We start from the raw sequence: 15,031 nt of genomic DNA on the forward strand, positions 1-15,031 counted from the left end.
GAAGGTAGAAAACCCACCACCCAACAACCAAACATGAACACTTCTCACTTGACAGATTTATTACCATCATCTACCCGACTGCGCGATCTGTTGTTTGCACCAGATCGCTCTCGTAATTTACCTCGCTCCTGCGATTTTTTTGCGATGATTTCCAAAGCGTTTATCGGGTCAACTCCACCGGCTTTGTGCAGCTTCTTCCTACCCCTCTCGATAGTTCGGTACCTTCTCGCATCACCTTCCGTATCGGACGTCGATTTCTCCGCGATCAGTGGACGCTTGCCAAGCCTCTCTTCCATTTTCCCCGTCTGCGATGTGTCCATTTCTTCTCCGCTAGATTCCGAATCAACCTCTCGCTCTCGCCCATCTTTACCATCGTCGACTACGTCGTTTTCCCTCACTTCCTCTCCTCTCTCCTTAGTTTCTCCAATAGAAGATTTCAGCACAACCATGCTGAGTTCTAACTTTTCCGCATTTTCACTCAGGTGCTCATTTACGTTGTGGTTTACTGCATTTTTGAGTGCATTTGCATACGAACTGGGTTCTGGCTTTCCATGGCTACCACCAGGAATGGCGTTGTCATTATCAATGCTTGGAACACTATTATTGCTTGACTTTTTCGGACAATTGGCCTTCAGATGGCCCTCTTCTTTACATACGAAACATTTGTGTTTTAAACCTTCGTAGTAGATTCGACCCCTACGGTTCAAAAAGTACAGCGTTGATGGTATGTCTTTCTTTATGTCCATATAGACTCCACGGACACCAGTGTACAAATTGAGCTCCAACTCTGGGGGAAATTTCTCTCGAACAGAGCGTTTAACATGTCCATACTTTCCAAGTACAACAGAGACTTCTAGATCGGATATTTCGGGAGGAAGATCGAATATCCGAACATAACGCAAGCACCCACCTGCTATTGACATCTGCACTTGCACGGTTTTCCCATTGGAATATCTGAATTCCTGACTCTCGGAGTTCTGAAGAATGGCTTCTTTCATATCCTGTTCCGTTTTAAATTTGATGCATACACATCTCTCGTCCGAAATCTTATAGCTCGACTCCATCTTGTTCTTGTCAGCATCGAAATTTTTAACGAACCGTGCCATCTCCACAAGCGTGGGTCCGGCAGCGTGCTCCGGGAACCGAAAAACTATGGTATTTTTAACGACACCGTCCGACATTTCCAGGCCTTGTTGGTGCAAGGAAACTTTACTTAAAGACCAAAAGGAGGGCCTCCCCCTCTAGTGACCGCGTGGTTAGAGATAGCTCACAATAACTTTGTACGACTCTCAAAAACACGTCCGCTCACTTAAGTGTCTGATCGTAAACTGTCTACTAAAACACGAACTTAATAAGAATAAGATTCTCAAATTAAATCTTCACAGGGCCCACTTTCCCCGACCAAAATTCCCCAGATTTGCTCAGGAGGTTAGAAAGGGGGCTGAAAACTAAGAGTCAAAAACGGAAGTCAACCCAGACTTCCAGTAAAAACGGAAACCGAAAAAAAACGTGATCTTTAACTCTCAAATAAAAGCTACATCAAAATAACGTTTGAAATAAGATTTCTATTCGCCAAAATTTTGCATGTGTTAGTGGGGGTTGGTTTACAATTTCATTTCCCGAATTTTCCTAGCTGCTTGCTTACATTTTCCTTCGGGAGATTTTCCCGCTAACTTCTCAACGCTCGCAAGCGCTGCCTGGCTTACTTTTCCCTCAGAAATTTACAAGAGTGCATTTGCTTTAAGCGCTTTAATTCAATTGGCCATGTGTGGAATTTTTCCTAGGAAATTCCTATCAGAAGTGCGGTTTTAGGGTTTTATTTTGGGTGGTGGATGTAATTAATTACCCATCGGATATATGCTCATCAATTCGGAAGTGCTGCCGTAGCGTGGCACTTACAAAAATAAAATTGTTTCCTCTACAAGATTCGAACTCACAACCTCGGGGGTACACGTCATTCTATGTGCACCACCCGAACCAACTGAGCTGTTGCTGTAGGCTTGGTGAGTGCCGCTCAATTGAGGATCTAGATAAGAACGGAAGAATGTCGATGGTGGTATCAATTAAGTATGTACTCACTCGGGTTGGATGGTTGCTCAAACCTGATTTTACACCGGAAGCGGAAAAGTCTCCGGAAAATCGCCGTGCGTCGTCTGCGGGATGAAGCGATGCTACTCTTGGACCCAAAATAACCGTTGCCGCCTCGTGTATACCGTTTCGCCAATCTGCGGTGTTTATTGTCGGTCGAAACGTACCACGTGATGGAGATGGGTTTGCCGTTGACGATCGCTGGGTGCGTTGGGTAACCTTTCCCTGGCTGGATGATAGCGGGTTGTAGGTGGATCGGCTCCTCCGAGAATCTGTGTGTTACATTAGTTCTCATATCCAAACGCACTTTGAGATTTCAATAAAAATATAAATTACCCTTTATCGAAACTGTAATCGCACTCGTAAAACAATTTGCACTCTAACTTGCACTCGGAGGGAAAAACTGAGGGAAAAAATGCAACTTTTATAAAATTGTTAAGACCACGTTTAATTTTATTTATAGTACCTTGGTGTACTAAGTAACGCGCGAAACATAAATTTTTACCGATCCGGCCTACTTCACAGTCCAGAGAAAAGTGGAAGAGAAAAAGCATTAGCCCTCAGAACAAAAAAAGTTATTGGTTTTCGTAACCGGAACTTCGTAATTATTAGCGAACTGATAATCACGAAGTTCTCCGAAGAAAATTTCTTCTTATCAAGACCTTTTCATCTCATTCGAGGTTTTGATCTCCGATCTCGGGTCAAGTTCGGGTGGAGCGAAATCAACAACCCGGTTACCACTACATTCATACTAGTCTAGCGATGGGGTTAATAACCGGACGCATATCAACCAGCTGGTGACGACAGGCTTCATATAAACCAAACGCACAGCTATTACTCCAGTTGCAATCATATCTCATTTAAATAAGAGGATTCCTTCGTGACGTCATATCTGGAGTGCTCTTGGGCGGTGGGGTTCGACGTCATTGAGTGCCTCGATTAAAGAGCACTCTCGTGAGTTCCAGTTACTGATGCGGGAGTCTGGGAGTACTATCCCTGAGTGGCTAAGGGTTTGAAGCCAGAGAATGCTCTGGGAAGTAGCATTCTAAAAATAACTTTTAGGGGTGCACAAGCAAAAATAACAAATATCGATGCTGTTACAAGTAAGACAAGGATGTCCATTAAGCATGGCTTTATTCACACTCTTTGTAGAACCACTCATAAGAAGGATTTATTAAAATGTTGATGGCATTTTCTTGAACAATAAATTTATAAAAGTTATTGCTTACGCAGATGACATCAATATTTTGTTAAGAAATGATCATGAGTTTGATACAGTTTTGCAGTTGTTTTGTTATTTTAGTATTTTTTCAAAACTTAAAAGAATGTTTTCAAATCCAATTTTATAACATTAAACAACTGTAACTTTGGACCACAGCAAATTAAAGAACAAGAAAGTGTTAAAATTTTAGGATTGTATTTTTTTCCAAATTTTAAAACTACTATAGATAAAAATTACAATAGTCTGATAAACAATATTAAAATGACATTAGTCCAACATACATAGTAAAAGACTTTAAATTTGTTTAAAAAATCGTGGATTTTGGATTGCTACGTTTTTTTCAAAACTATGGTATATTGCACAAGTTTTACCAATGGAAAACAAACATATAAGTATTTTAAGACAGCTTGCTAGCATATTTATACGGAAAGGATATTTTATTTTGTATCACACAGAGAATTGTATCTACCGGTCTATAAAGGTGGAATTGCACTTGCTGATGTCGAAACAAAATCAAAAGCATTATGTTTTATACACTAGAAATGGACAGCTAAATCCGCACGACTTTATTATGCGCATTGTCAATAAAAATATCTTCTCCAGGAATATGCGAGAATGGCTAGCATTGGCAAATGAATAACGAGTTTTTCCAAATTTCAATACCAGTAAATTAATTTATGATTTTTTCGATTTGACATTGATATTAAAGTGGAAAAAGAATTGCCGAGCCTTCAAAGAGAAATTATTTTTGAAAATTGCAATCAAAACTGCCTTAGCTCAGGTCAGAAGTCTTCCTTTTTTATCCTGCTGAGAGATTTAATTCCAGCAAATGATAAAATGTTCAGGCACAATGTAATGGGGCTAAATTCTTCGAAATGCGATTTTTGTAACTTAAAGGACAGTACTGTGCATCGAATTAAAGAATGTGAAAGATCTAAAATTATTTGGCCTTGGTTAAATAAAGAACTAAAAACGAAATTCAAATTAGATATAACTGATGCAGAAGATTTATTCCAATCTACAAATAATAAGAAAAATTATAAGTATAAGGCAGGATTATGGTTGACTCTAGAATGCATAACATACATAATAAAAATGAGAAAAGATATGAATATAAATGGAATTAAAGAAAGAGTACGATCCTTAAGATGGAACAATATGTTTATTTTCCAGAAACATTTTCAGAACTATGTAAATATGATTTGATTAATTCGTATTAGTTGATGAGAGTGCAATAAGATTTAAGGAAAAAGTGTTAGTTTTAAGTTTGTTATGTAAATATTAAAAAAAATCGATCAATAAAAAAAAACCGATGTGCTTCAAAAGCGTAGTGCGTCTTTGTTTATGGTATAAAAGCATTAAATAATATGAAAATGTCATTGAACTGCTTACTTCAGCTGTAAAGTGTGTAAAATCGTCATTTGGATTTTTTAAAAGTTTGTAATATTCGAAATAAGTATTTCGATGTCACGCTATTGCTAGTGTTGTTATTTGTGCTTGCTTAGCAGCTCTAAAATAGAATACTTAGTTGGTTTTTTAATCATATAGAAATGTGGGTGACTGTAAGCGATCGTGAAAATAAATGATTTTTTTTTAAATATTCGTTTATTTAAGAGGATGCCATGTGCAATCTTGATTTAGTGTTGTCTGATAGATTTTTCCTTATGAAGATGATATTCTTCTAGCTTTGCCATAAAATATGTAAATGAGACTTTGATTTTTTTTCTGCAATGTATGAAAAAGAAACGATTATCTGAGCATAAAGCAAATTTCGAGGAACACATTTTTAGGGTTGTGCAAGTTTCAAAATATTTTTTCGAAAAGGTAAATTTTTCAGTTCATCAAAGGTGGGAAGATTTAAATATTAAAATCATTAATTGGCAGAAGATAATTTTTTGATACAGTTTTCTTTGGATCTTTTTTTTTAATTGACGTTAGAATTCACTTTAATTGGCTGAGAAAATGCTTTTTCATCAAGAATATATCTTAAAATTGCTATGGAGAAAAATAATTTGAACTGAAATCGATAATTTGTGTTTAGTGAACTTATGTAGTAAACAGTGTTGGTAAACATCTTATGATCAAAATTGATTGATCCAAAGTGTATGCGCTACATAATCCATGGCTAGTGAAGTAGACAATGTGCAACTCGAGACCCCATACACCCAACCCTCGGGTAGTAATCATATCACCTCTTGTCTGCAACTCCGATTCTCTACCTCCCCGTGGTGCTGGGGTGCGAGCAACCTTAGCGGAGATCGGGTACCCAACCCCGGTGGATGCTTTGGTCGCATGCAGAATGAGTTAGGAGGCTTCGTACGCGTCTGTTCTCCATGTTAGGGGCGGCGTGCGGAGTGCAACAACGTCCTGGTGGTGTTCGGGACCCAAAACAGCAACATCACGACGGTCCTCCTGCGAGATAGTGGGGTTAGCTGCGGGCCTTGCGAGCCTGTGACTACTAAAAAAACATAAGCAACGAATAACGAACAACAAATTTCGGATGGAAATCGGCAAAGACCCTCGCGACAAAAAGGGACTAGCGATTGGAAACTTGGAACATGGAACTGCCGATCTCTAAATTTTGTGGGCAGTACCCACGTGCTCTCCAACGAATTGAAGAGCCGCAAATTCGACATCGTAGCGCTGCAGGAGGTATGCTGGAAGGGCTCCACGGTACGAACGTATCCAGATGGTCGTGCCATCTACCAGAGCTGCGGCAACACACACGAGCTTGGAACAGCTTTTATAGTGATGGGAAAGATGCAAAAGCGCGTGATCGGGTGGTGGCCGATCAACTCACGAATGTGCCGGTTGAGAATCAAGGGCCGGTTCTTCAACATCAGCATCATCAACGTGCACAGCCCTCACCTCGGAAGTACCGGTGATGACAAAGACGAATTCTACGCGCAGCTGGAACGTGAATACGACCGTTGCGCAAAACATGATATCAAGATCGTCATCGGGGATTTCAATGCTCAGGTCGGCCAGGAGGAGGAATTTAAACCGACAATTGGAAGGTTCAGCGCGCACCAGCTGACCAACGAAAACGGCCTTAGACTTATTGATTTCGCCGCCTCCAAACGAATGGCCGTACGTAGTATCTTTTTTCAGCACCGCCTCCCACACAAGTACACCTGGAGATCACCGTACCAAACGCAATCACAGATCGACCACGTTTTGATCGACAGCCGGCACTTTTCGGACATCATCGACGTCAGATCCTGTCGGGACGCCAACATCGAGTCGGACCATTATCTGGTGATGGTGATGATGCGCCCAAAACTCTCCGTAGTGAACAACAAGCGAAACCGGCGCCCGCCTCGGTTAAATATCGCACGACTGAAGCAACCTGAGGTCGCGGCAGACTACGCGCAATCGGTCGAAGCAGCGCTGCCGGCAGAGGGCGAGCTTGACGAAGCCCCTCTCGAGGACTGTTGGGATACCATCAAGACAGCCATCAACAGTGCTGCGGAGAACGTCATCGGTTATGTGGAGCGATCTCAACGGAACGACTGGTTCGACGAGGAGTGTAGAAGGGTGATGGACGAAGAGAATGCCGCGCGGGCGGCAGTAGTGCAAAGAGGCACCCGTCGAAATGTGGAAAATCACCGACAGCGGAAGAGGCAGCCAGTCCGAATTTTTCAGGAGAAAAAGCGCCGCCTGGAGGAGGAGGAGCTCGAGGAGTTGGAGCAGCTGCATCGTTCCCAAGAAACACGAAAGTTCTATCAGAAACTCAACGCATCCCGCAAAGGCTTCGTGCCGCAAACCGAAATGTGCCGGGATAAGGACGGGGGCATCCTGACGGACAATCGTGAGGTGATCAAAAGGTGGAAGCAGCACTTCGATGAACACCTGAACGGCGCACATGCAGTAGATCAAGACGGTGGGGGAAGGTACATCGCCGGCGTAGCCAACGACGTAGAGGAGCCACTCTCAACGATGAGTGAAGTTAAGGAAGCCATTCGCCAGCTGAATAGAAACAAGTCGGCTGGGAAGGATGGCATCGAAGCTGAACTCATCAAAATGGGCCCGGACAAGTTGGCCGATTGCCTACAACGGTTGATAGTCCAGATCTGGGACATAGAACAGCTACCGGAGGAGTGGAAGGAGGGGGTAATATGCCCCATCTACAAGAAGGGCGACAAATTGGACTGTGAGAACTACCGAGCGATCACTGTCCTCAATGCCGCCTACAAAGTGTTGTCCCGAATCCTACTCCGCCGCCTAACGCCACAAGCAAACAGATTCGTGGGAAGTCATCAGGCCGGCTTCATGGAGGGACGGTCAACGACGGACCAGATATTCACATTACGGCAAATCCTCCAAAAATGCCGGGAACACCAAGTCCCTACGCACCATCTATTATTCATCGACTTCAAAGCCGCATACGATACGATCGACCGTAACGAGCTATGGAAAATCATGGACGAGAACGGCTTTTCCGGGAAGCTGATCAGACTGATCAAGGCGACGATGGATGGAACGCAGTGCTGTGTGCGGATTTCGGGTGAATTGTCGAGTTCATTCGAATCGCGCAGGGGGCTTTGACAAGGTGATGGTCTATCCTGCATGATGTTCAACGTGGCGCTAGAAGGTGTTATTCGACGAGCGGTTGGCGAAATGCGGGGCACGATTTTCAACAGATCCAGTCAACTTAACTACTTTGCCGATGACATTGATATAGTCGGCAGATCATCTGCGGCGGTGGAAGACATCTACCGCAAACTGAAACGCGAAGCAGGAAGGATTGGGTTGATGATTAATACGTCCAAGACGAAGTACATGCTGGCCTGCGGATCCGAGACCGACCGAACCCGCTTGTCCAGTAATAACAAGGTCACGATCGACGGCGACGAGCTGGAGATAGTCGAAGACTTTGTCTATCTCGGCTCACTGGTGACCGCAGACAATGACACCAGCCGTGAGATCCGGAGGCGAATTATCAGCGGAAGTCGTGCCTACTATGGACATATATACTAACCTGTATATGACGCTCATTAGACCGGTTGTTCTCTACGGGCACGAGACATGGATATTGCTCGAGGAGGACCTGCGTACACTCGGAGTATTCGAGCGCCGAGTGTTAAGAACCATCTTTGGCGGCGTACAGGAGAACGGAGTGTGGAGGCGAAGGATGAACCACGAGCTCGCGCGACTCTACGGCGAACCCAGTATCCAGAAGGTGGTGAAGGCTGGCCGGATACGCTGGGCGGGACATGTTGCGAGAATGCCGGACGACTGTCCTGCAAAACAGGTGTTCGCTACGAATCCGGTAGGAACAAGACGAGCGGGGGCGCAACGAGCGAGGTGGTTAGACCAAGTGGAGCGTGATCTGGCGAACGTGGGGTTCCCGAGAAATTGGAGAACGGTTGCCATGGACCGAGTGAATTATAGGAATTATGTTCGTCAAGTTATGTCGTGAGACGGTATACTATGAAAATAAATAATTGTTTATTTTTGTGCCACTAAAATCGTTTTTACTGAAATGTCTTCTTTCAAAAACGAAGGTAATCCATCATGAGATTGAACTTGAAGTATGATCGGTCGGTTAGTTAAACATCTTAGTTTGCGAAATATACATTCAAGGGAACTTTTTAAAGCTTTTAAAAACAGCGAAATCCAATGTTTTTGTTTTGAAAATTGTTGTTTTTTTTCACAGGAGCAGAATAAGTATAAAATATTTTAGAAAAATCGAATTTTGTATGCAGGAGAGGGTTGAAAACTTCTTTATAAATTTATCCCGGAATCCCGAAAATTCCCGGGAAAAGGTTCATAAGAATTCCCGATTCCTGGGAACATAAAATGCCCGGGAAATGGACACTCTAATCCTCTGTACCGGCTATACATCTTACGGGCTCTGGAACTAGCAATAATTTGTTGTTTGAGGGAGGGTTTTAATGACTTATAGCTAGGCAACAGTTTTAGCTTATCGGAGAAAAATGACGGAACATTTCAGCGATCTACACTTAAGTTTTCGCTTGCATGACCACTACATTCAAGCAAAACAAGAAAAAAACATTTCTTGGGATTTTCATTCTATAGGAAAACTCATCCCAAAAAAAAATATAGTGAGAATCGAACTCAGTGCAACATCTCATCTTGGCTTGTCAGTCCGATATCTTACCCAGTGCATCATCTGAGTCGCTTAGCAACGAAAGTTTATTGTCAAAGCCTGCCATTTGGCCGGTGTTTTTTTTTTCAACCTCCTTTGTCTTTGATGGGAAAGGGATGAGTATGGGGATGGGAATGGGAAGCTATAAACTATTTTCTATTGCCGGTCGGTTTGCAGACACACGCACTGCTCATCTTGACTGGTGGTTTTTGCCGATAATTCCACCTCCAATGAAGTTCATTATTGGAGTAGAGTCTGATTTGTGGGTGTAGTTATTTTTGTTATCATTATACTCTGTTATCAAGATAAAAACAATTAAAACAAATAAAAACACACATTTTTTGTCCAAATTCGTCAGATCGTCTTTACTTCATACTTTGAAGCATTTTTTTCGTAATCTATATTTTAGTCCACTATACATCAAACAAATAACGATACTTTTCTTCGACGACGTCCTCAGTCCAGCAATCGATTTCGGTTATCTGTTCAACGCTCAACTCTCTTTTCCAACCATCAGCCGTACCCTGACGCATGAACTTTCCTTCGCCTTTCTCATCGGTGTAGTTCACTTTATTGTTGGCTTTCATCGAATCGAATGATAGGTGTTGGCAGAGCTGTTCAATTTGTTCATCCGTATAAGTTTCCCCGAAGAAGTGACAAGTTTCAAGTATCGAAGATCGTAGATCCCGTTTCATATCTTCATAGGATAGGTACAGAATGTTTTCATAATTTTGAAGTTCGTGGTATTCTATCACATGATTGTGATAGGGTGAGTAGTATTGGAGATCTTTCTTGAAGGAGTGGATGAACTGATCCAAACTGCCTTTGTAGTGAATATTTTTCGAATGATGATAGTAGGAAACGGCAACCGATTTGGGATTTCGTTTAACGTGAACAATTTTAGGTTTCACGGACCATATCTGAGGAGGCAAAAGTCCCACGGGTAGATGCGTTTTGATAAACCGTGGACTAGCCATATTTCTTACCAAGCCGAAGGAGTCTCTATCACTGATCATTGTAGAAATCCTGTAAGATAAATCTGTTATTTTGAAATGTTCGTTAGCGTTTTGACGAGTTCCTACTCCAAGAAGGGAAACCTCTGTCGAATGTGGTTGTTTCGAGCTTTTTCGAAATCCAGTCCGTTACAAATCAACCAAACCATCTCCTGAGTCCAGGTGGTACCATTTTTGGGATACGTAGCCACCCAAACGTCATCGGGCTTCACTTCAAACTGGTGCAGCTCACGTTCCCAATTTTTAAACAGTTCCGACATGCAACAGGGCTGAGGTTCCCAATTTGGGATGCCAATGGGAACATGGGAGTAGTCTTTTGGTTTCACCAGAATGTAATCACTTTCACCTAACTCTTGATTCGTTTCCTCCCAAGTTGGATCGGTGATCGGAAAGTACTCGTAAGCCATGTTCTGAGTTCTGATGTGATGATTGTTGGATTCTGCAGCACAATTGGTACTGAAATCACTACTAACTAGTTGTAGTAGCTTTGTACTCCATCTTTTGCCATAAGCCATTATCGTTTTAGTTTAGTGATAACGTCCCCGGAGAAAATGTGTACTCGGCCAGTGGCCAGTGTATTTATTGATAATTGGATCATGACGCAACGATGACGCAATTATCTTTAGAAAGGCCGGCGCTTAAAGCGTCTGTTGGTAGGAGAGCAAAATGTGTTGATAGTGTTAAATCCATGTTTAAATAATGCGGCATTTTACCTCGTATGACTCTGCTTTTAACTCATTTCCAGGTTGTTGATGACAATTTTATTTCGGATGAAATAACAAACAAGGACAACAGCAAATTTGTCAAATACTTTGTTTTTATTTTAATTATTTTGTGTCTCTCTTTGTTCACTGTTTTTTTTTTATTTTAGTATGTACAGAGCTTGGTTTATGTTTTCAATTAAATTTTCAACAGAATAAATTTTCGTAAAGATCTATAATAGGAATAATAAATACAGTATGTATATATGTATGTATGTATATATTTATAGACCTGTCCCTAGTTTGGGCAAGTTTGGTTTGGGTGAACCATTTTTTTTATATGCAAGTGTTGTTTGGTTTTAATTCCCTTCTCGACTTTGTTCAGATCTAGTTTATACGATATTTCCTAGCTTTTTCTTTTAAATAGTTATATAAAGTTTTACAATTTACACTTATGTTTGTCTGAATCATCAATATATACCTTCAATTTGATCTTTTTTTATGTTCAAGTGTTCTGCACATTTTTCGAAATGCAGTCTGTGTTTTTTTTTTAATAATTTATATCATGAGTTGAAAATGTTGCACATTCTCTTTGCGTTAGTCTAGTTCATTTTCCTAGTAGCGATAGTAACAGTAACAGTTTTTTTTTGGTAGTTTATAGATTATAGTATCTAATATAGTGATAGTATAGTTATAACAATATCTTAATTAGAACAGAAAGAAGTTGAAAAACACTCTCGAACGAATCGTATTTCTAAGACTTTTATTGCCAACGTATGGAGATTATTTGCTTCAATGTTTTTTTTTGTGTCAAATTGAATACTAAGAGCACTGTTCTAACTTTGGCAAATCAGATTCGTTTTGCTTTCGGCGATGTTTTTTCCGACTTTTTCACGTGCAATTTGTTCGGGGCACACAAATTTTTATGTGAATTTCATTTCGCCAATAATACACATAGCACCCATTATTTGCTCGTTCATTCATCCTTGCAATCATTTTGCTGGATGCTGCTGCTCCTGTTGTTTGGAATTGCAGACCTGTTTCGGCAACAAAATGGCAAGCAGAATCAAACAGTGTTGTTTTTGCGTAGCTACATATGAACCAGACGATGTTGATTTTCGTCACACAGTGTATGGCTGTTTGGCTTGTATACATGGCTTTATTTTTCTCTACATTGCTGTTTTGGGATTTCCTCCGGTGACAGGTTGACAATTATGCTGCTGTTTGTTTCGTCCCAGTCGAATAAGGTATGATTGAAGTCACGCATTCAAATTCAGCAAAAATGCTCAACTTCCCTAGCTGATTCCGTATGGATTTTAAATCACTCAAAAAATGTCAATGATATTTTTATAAAAATGAGAAAATAGAAAGTCAACTGATTTAATGTAATTTCTCCAAATTTTCTCTTTAATTTTAATCACGATGAAGATCTTTAAAGACTGATGAAATTTGAATATTCACAATGACTTTGGAGATCTGACGACGTTCATGTCTTGAATGTGACTTTAAAGGTTTAACGAAGGCCTTTGTGGCCTGAAGACGACTTTCAAGTAATGTCTACTGAGCTGTCGACAGTTCTTGAGTCTTGTTGACTTTCAAGGCCTTATGACGAACTTCGTGGCCCGTGACTAACTTTCTATGTTCATCTATGACTCTCCGAGACTTTTGAAGTCTGACAACTTCCAAGGCTTGTCGACTTTCGATGCCTAAAGACGATGTTATTCAAAGCTTTGCAACCTTTAAGGTTTAACCATGACTTTTTCGGCCTAACGACTACCTTTGAAGTTGATGACGATCTTAAATGCCTATAAATTTTCTAGACCTGACAAAGTCTTTCGAGGCCTGATGACCTTCTAGACCATGGGTGGCCAACATTTTCGACAGGCGGGCCAAATTTCAGAAATGAGATTGGCTGGCGGGCCAAAAAAAAAAAACAAATTGTTCCAGAGTATTAAAAAAACAAATAATATCAGATTTCTGATAATGCTATAAAAATATACCTAGTTCACATCGAGTTTAGAGTCACCCTAATAAATCATTTTTGTTACTTGCATATTCTTAACATTTTTGCTCCATTTTAAAAATAGTAAAAATATTGCGCAACACGAAATGAATTACCCCTCCCAACTTATGTATGCACGTCAATTTTTTCAAGATATGTTAAACCTCCCCGATTTTTCCATCCCAGAAATGTCAAATCGCGTAACTACAATGGAGATTTAGTCAATTGTATGGTCTCCAAATATAAAAAAATGACCGTCCATTTTCCAAGTTCACCGTTCTCCTTAGAAAAATTTGAAAAAAAAAAAAATAAAACGCCGAATGGAATTAAAAAAAGGAACATTCACAAGCTTTCGACATTTGAAAGATTTTTTTTTAAATAATATTAATTTTTCAAAGTACGGATCCAACTCAATCCAACTGGGAAGCCTTCTACTAACAGGATGAATACAAATTTGATAGTTTTATAATCTTTGCACCTTTTTTAAGTGAAAAAGTCGTTCTTCTGAGCGATTTATCAGTACCAAACCGGTTCTAGTTGAACCTACTACCCAACTGTAAATTCTATCAAGTTTTTCATTATTGATGTACATAAGTACAGAGCACATTGCCAATTGAAATATATTTTGATTTGGTTTAATTTTCTTAAATATACCCTTTTCTGTTAAAAATGAGCTTAAAATAACAAATTAGAAAAATTAACAGAGCAAACTTTTGATATTTTACATAAATTACATTAGCTATTAAATTTTGATGGATGAAATAAGTTGATGAAATACAATTTGATACGATCTTACTATCTTCCTGAGGTTGTTCAAACTCCTCAATATTAAAACTGGAGTCCGCTTGAATACTCTTGTAAAAGTAACTGATTTTTTTTATTCAGCGACGGTATCTTTTTTGTAAATTTATATGAGGCCCTCAGAGCCAAAGGGGTATAAACACAGGTATAAGTGCAAAAATTATCATTTTGAGTAAATAATCCCAAACGATGCTCCATGTTTCAAATTACATTCCGTTATTTTTCAGATTTTTAAAAATATATTCGCATAATTTCACGTTTGAAAGAAAATTGCGAACGTCCGAAAAATGTATGGAAAATAGCAAAACACAACAATTAAAAAGCGTGTTTTTTCGAAATAAGTTTTTATACACTTTTACCCCTTTAACTTACTTTATTTCAAAGAGATTTTCAGATCTTTGATTAGAATTTAGTTCGTGTAGATTCAGATATATTTATCCAAATGATATATCCACACCAAGAAAAAACGTGAAATTCTTAGAACATGGTTTTCCAAAAAGAGCTTCGCGGGCCACAAAAAGTTGGTCGCGGGCCACATGTGGCCCGCGGGCCATGGTTTTGCCACCCATGTTCTAGACCTTCTAAGCTTGATATCAATTTTCTAACTTTGAGACCAGACGGCTTTAAGGTATCGCCGTTCGATGGCTAGCGACTGAGAAAATTACGACCCTAATCGTTTGATGACGAACTTTAATGTTTGATGATAACTTTCAAGGTCTGACGACGTTATTCAGGTTGTGACGACTTTCAAAGTTTGACGATGATCTTTGAGGCCGATAACCTTTAATGCTGGACAACGATCATGAAGGCCTTGCAAACTTTGAAGATCTGACAACAACCTTCGAGGTCTGATAATCGACAACCTTGACGACTTTAAGGGCCTGACGCCTTTCGATGTCTGACGTTGGCTTTGACGATGATCTTGAGGGACTTACAGCCCTAATCGTTGATGACGACCTTTAAGGTATCATGATAACCTTCAAGGCCTGATGGCGTTGTTCGGGGTGTAACGACCTTCAAGGTTTATCGACGACCTTCAAAATTTGACGACAAAATTGACGACCTTCAAGGTACGATAACTTTCAATGTCTT

At 40.3% G+C, this 15,031-nt stretch overlaps 2 protein-coding genes across 2 annotated transcripts in view; one reads left to right on the forward strand and one right to left on the reverse strand.

The window, feature by feature from the left end:
• Positions 1-15,031, forward strand: part of LOC129751268 (ATP-binding cassette sub-family B member 6-like) — a 182,176-nt gene that overhangs the window by 78,917 nt on the left and 88,228 nt on the right.
• On the reverse strand, positions 9,773-10,896 carry LOC129751273 (luciferin sulfotransferase-like). The gene is made up of 2 exons (XM_055746673.1): positions 10,505-10,896; positions 9,773-10,448 (listed from the first exon to the last, which is right to left on the reverse strand). Exons 1-2 carry the CDS (start codon positions 10,840-10,842, stop codon positions 9,836-9,838), a joined length of 951 nt encoding a protein of 316 aa, XP_055602648.1. The 5' UTR covers positions 10,843-10,896; the 3' UTR covers positions 9,773-9,835.

The sequence above is a fragment of the Uranotaenia lowii genome, chromosome 3, assembly GCF_029784155.1.
Source record: "Uranotaenia lowii strain MFRU-FL chromosome 3, ASM2978415v1, whole genome shotgun sequence".
Classification (NCBI taxonomy): Eukaryota; Metazoa; Arthropoda; class Insecta; order Diptera; family Culicidae; genus Uranotaenia; species Uranotaenia lowii.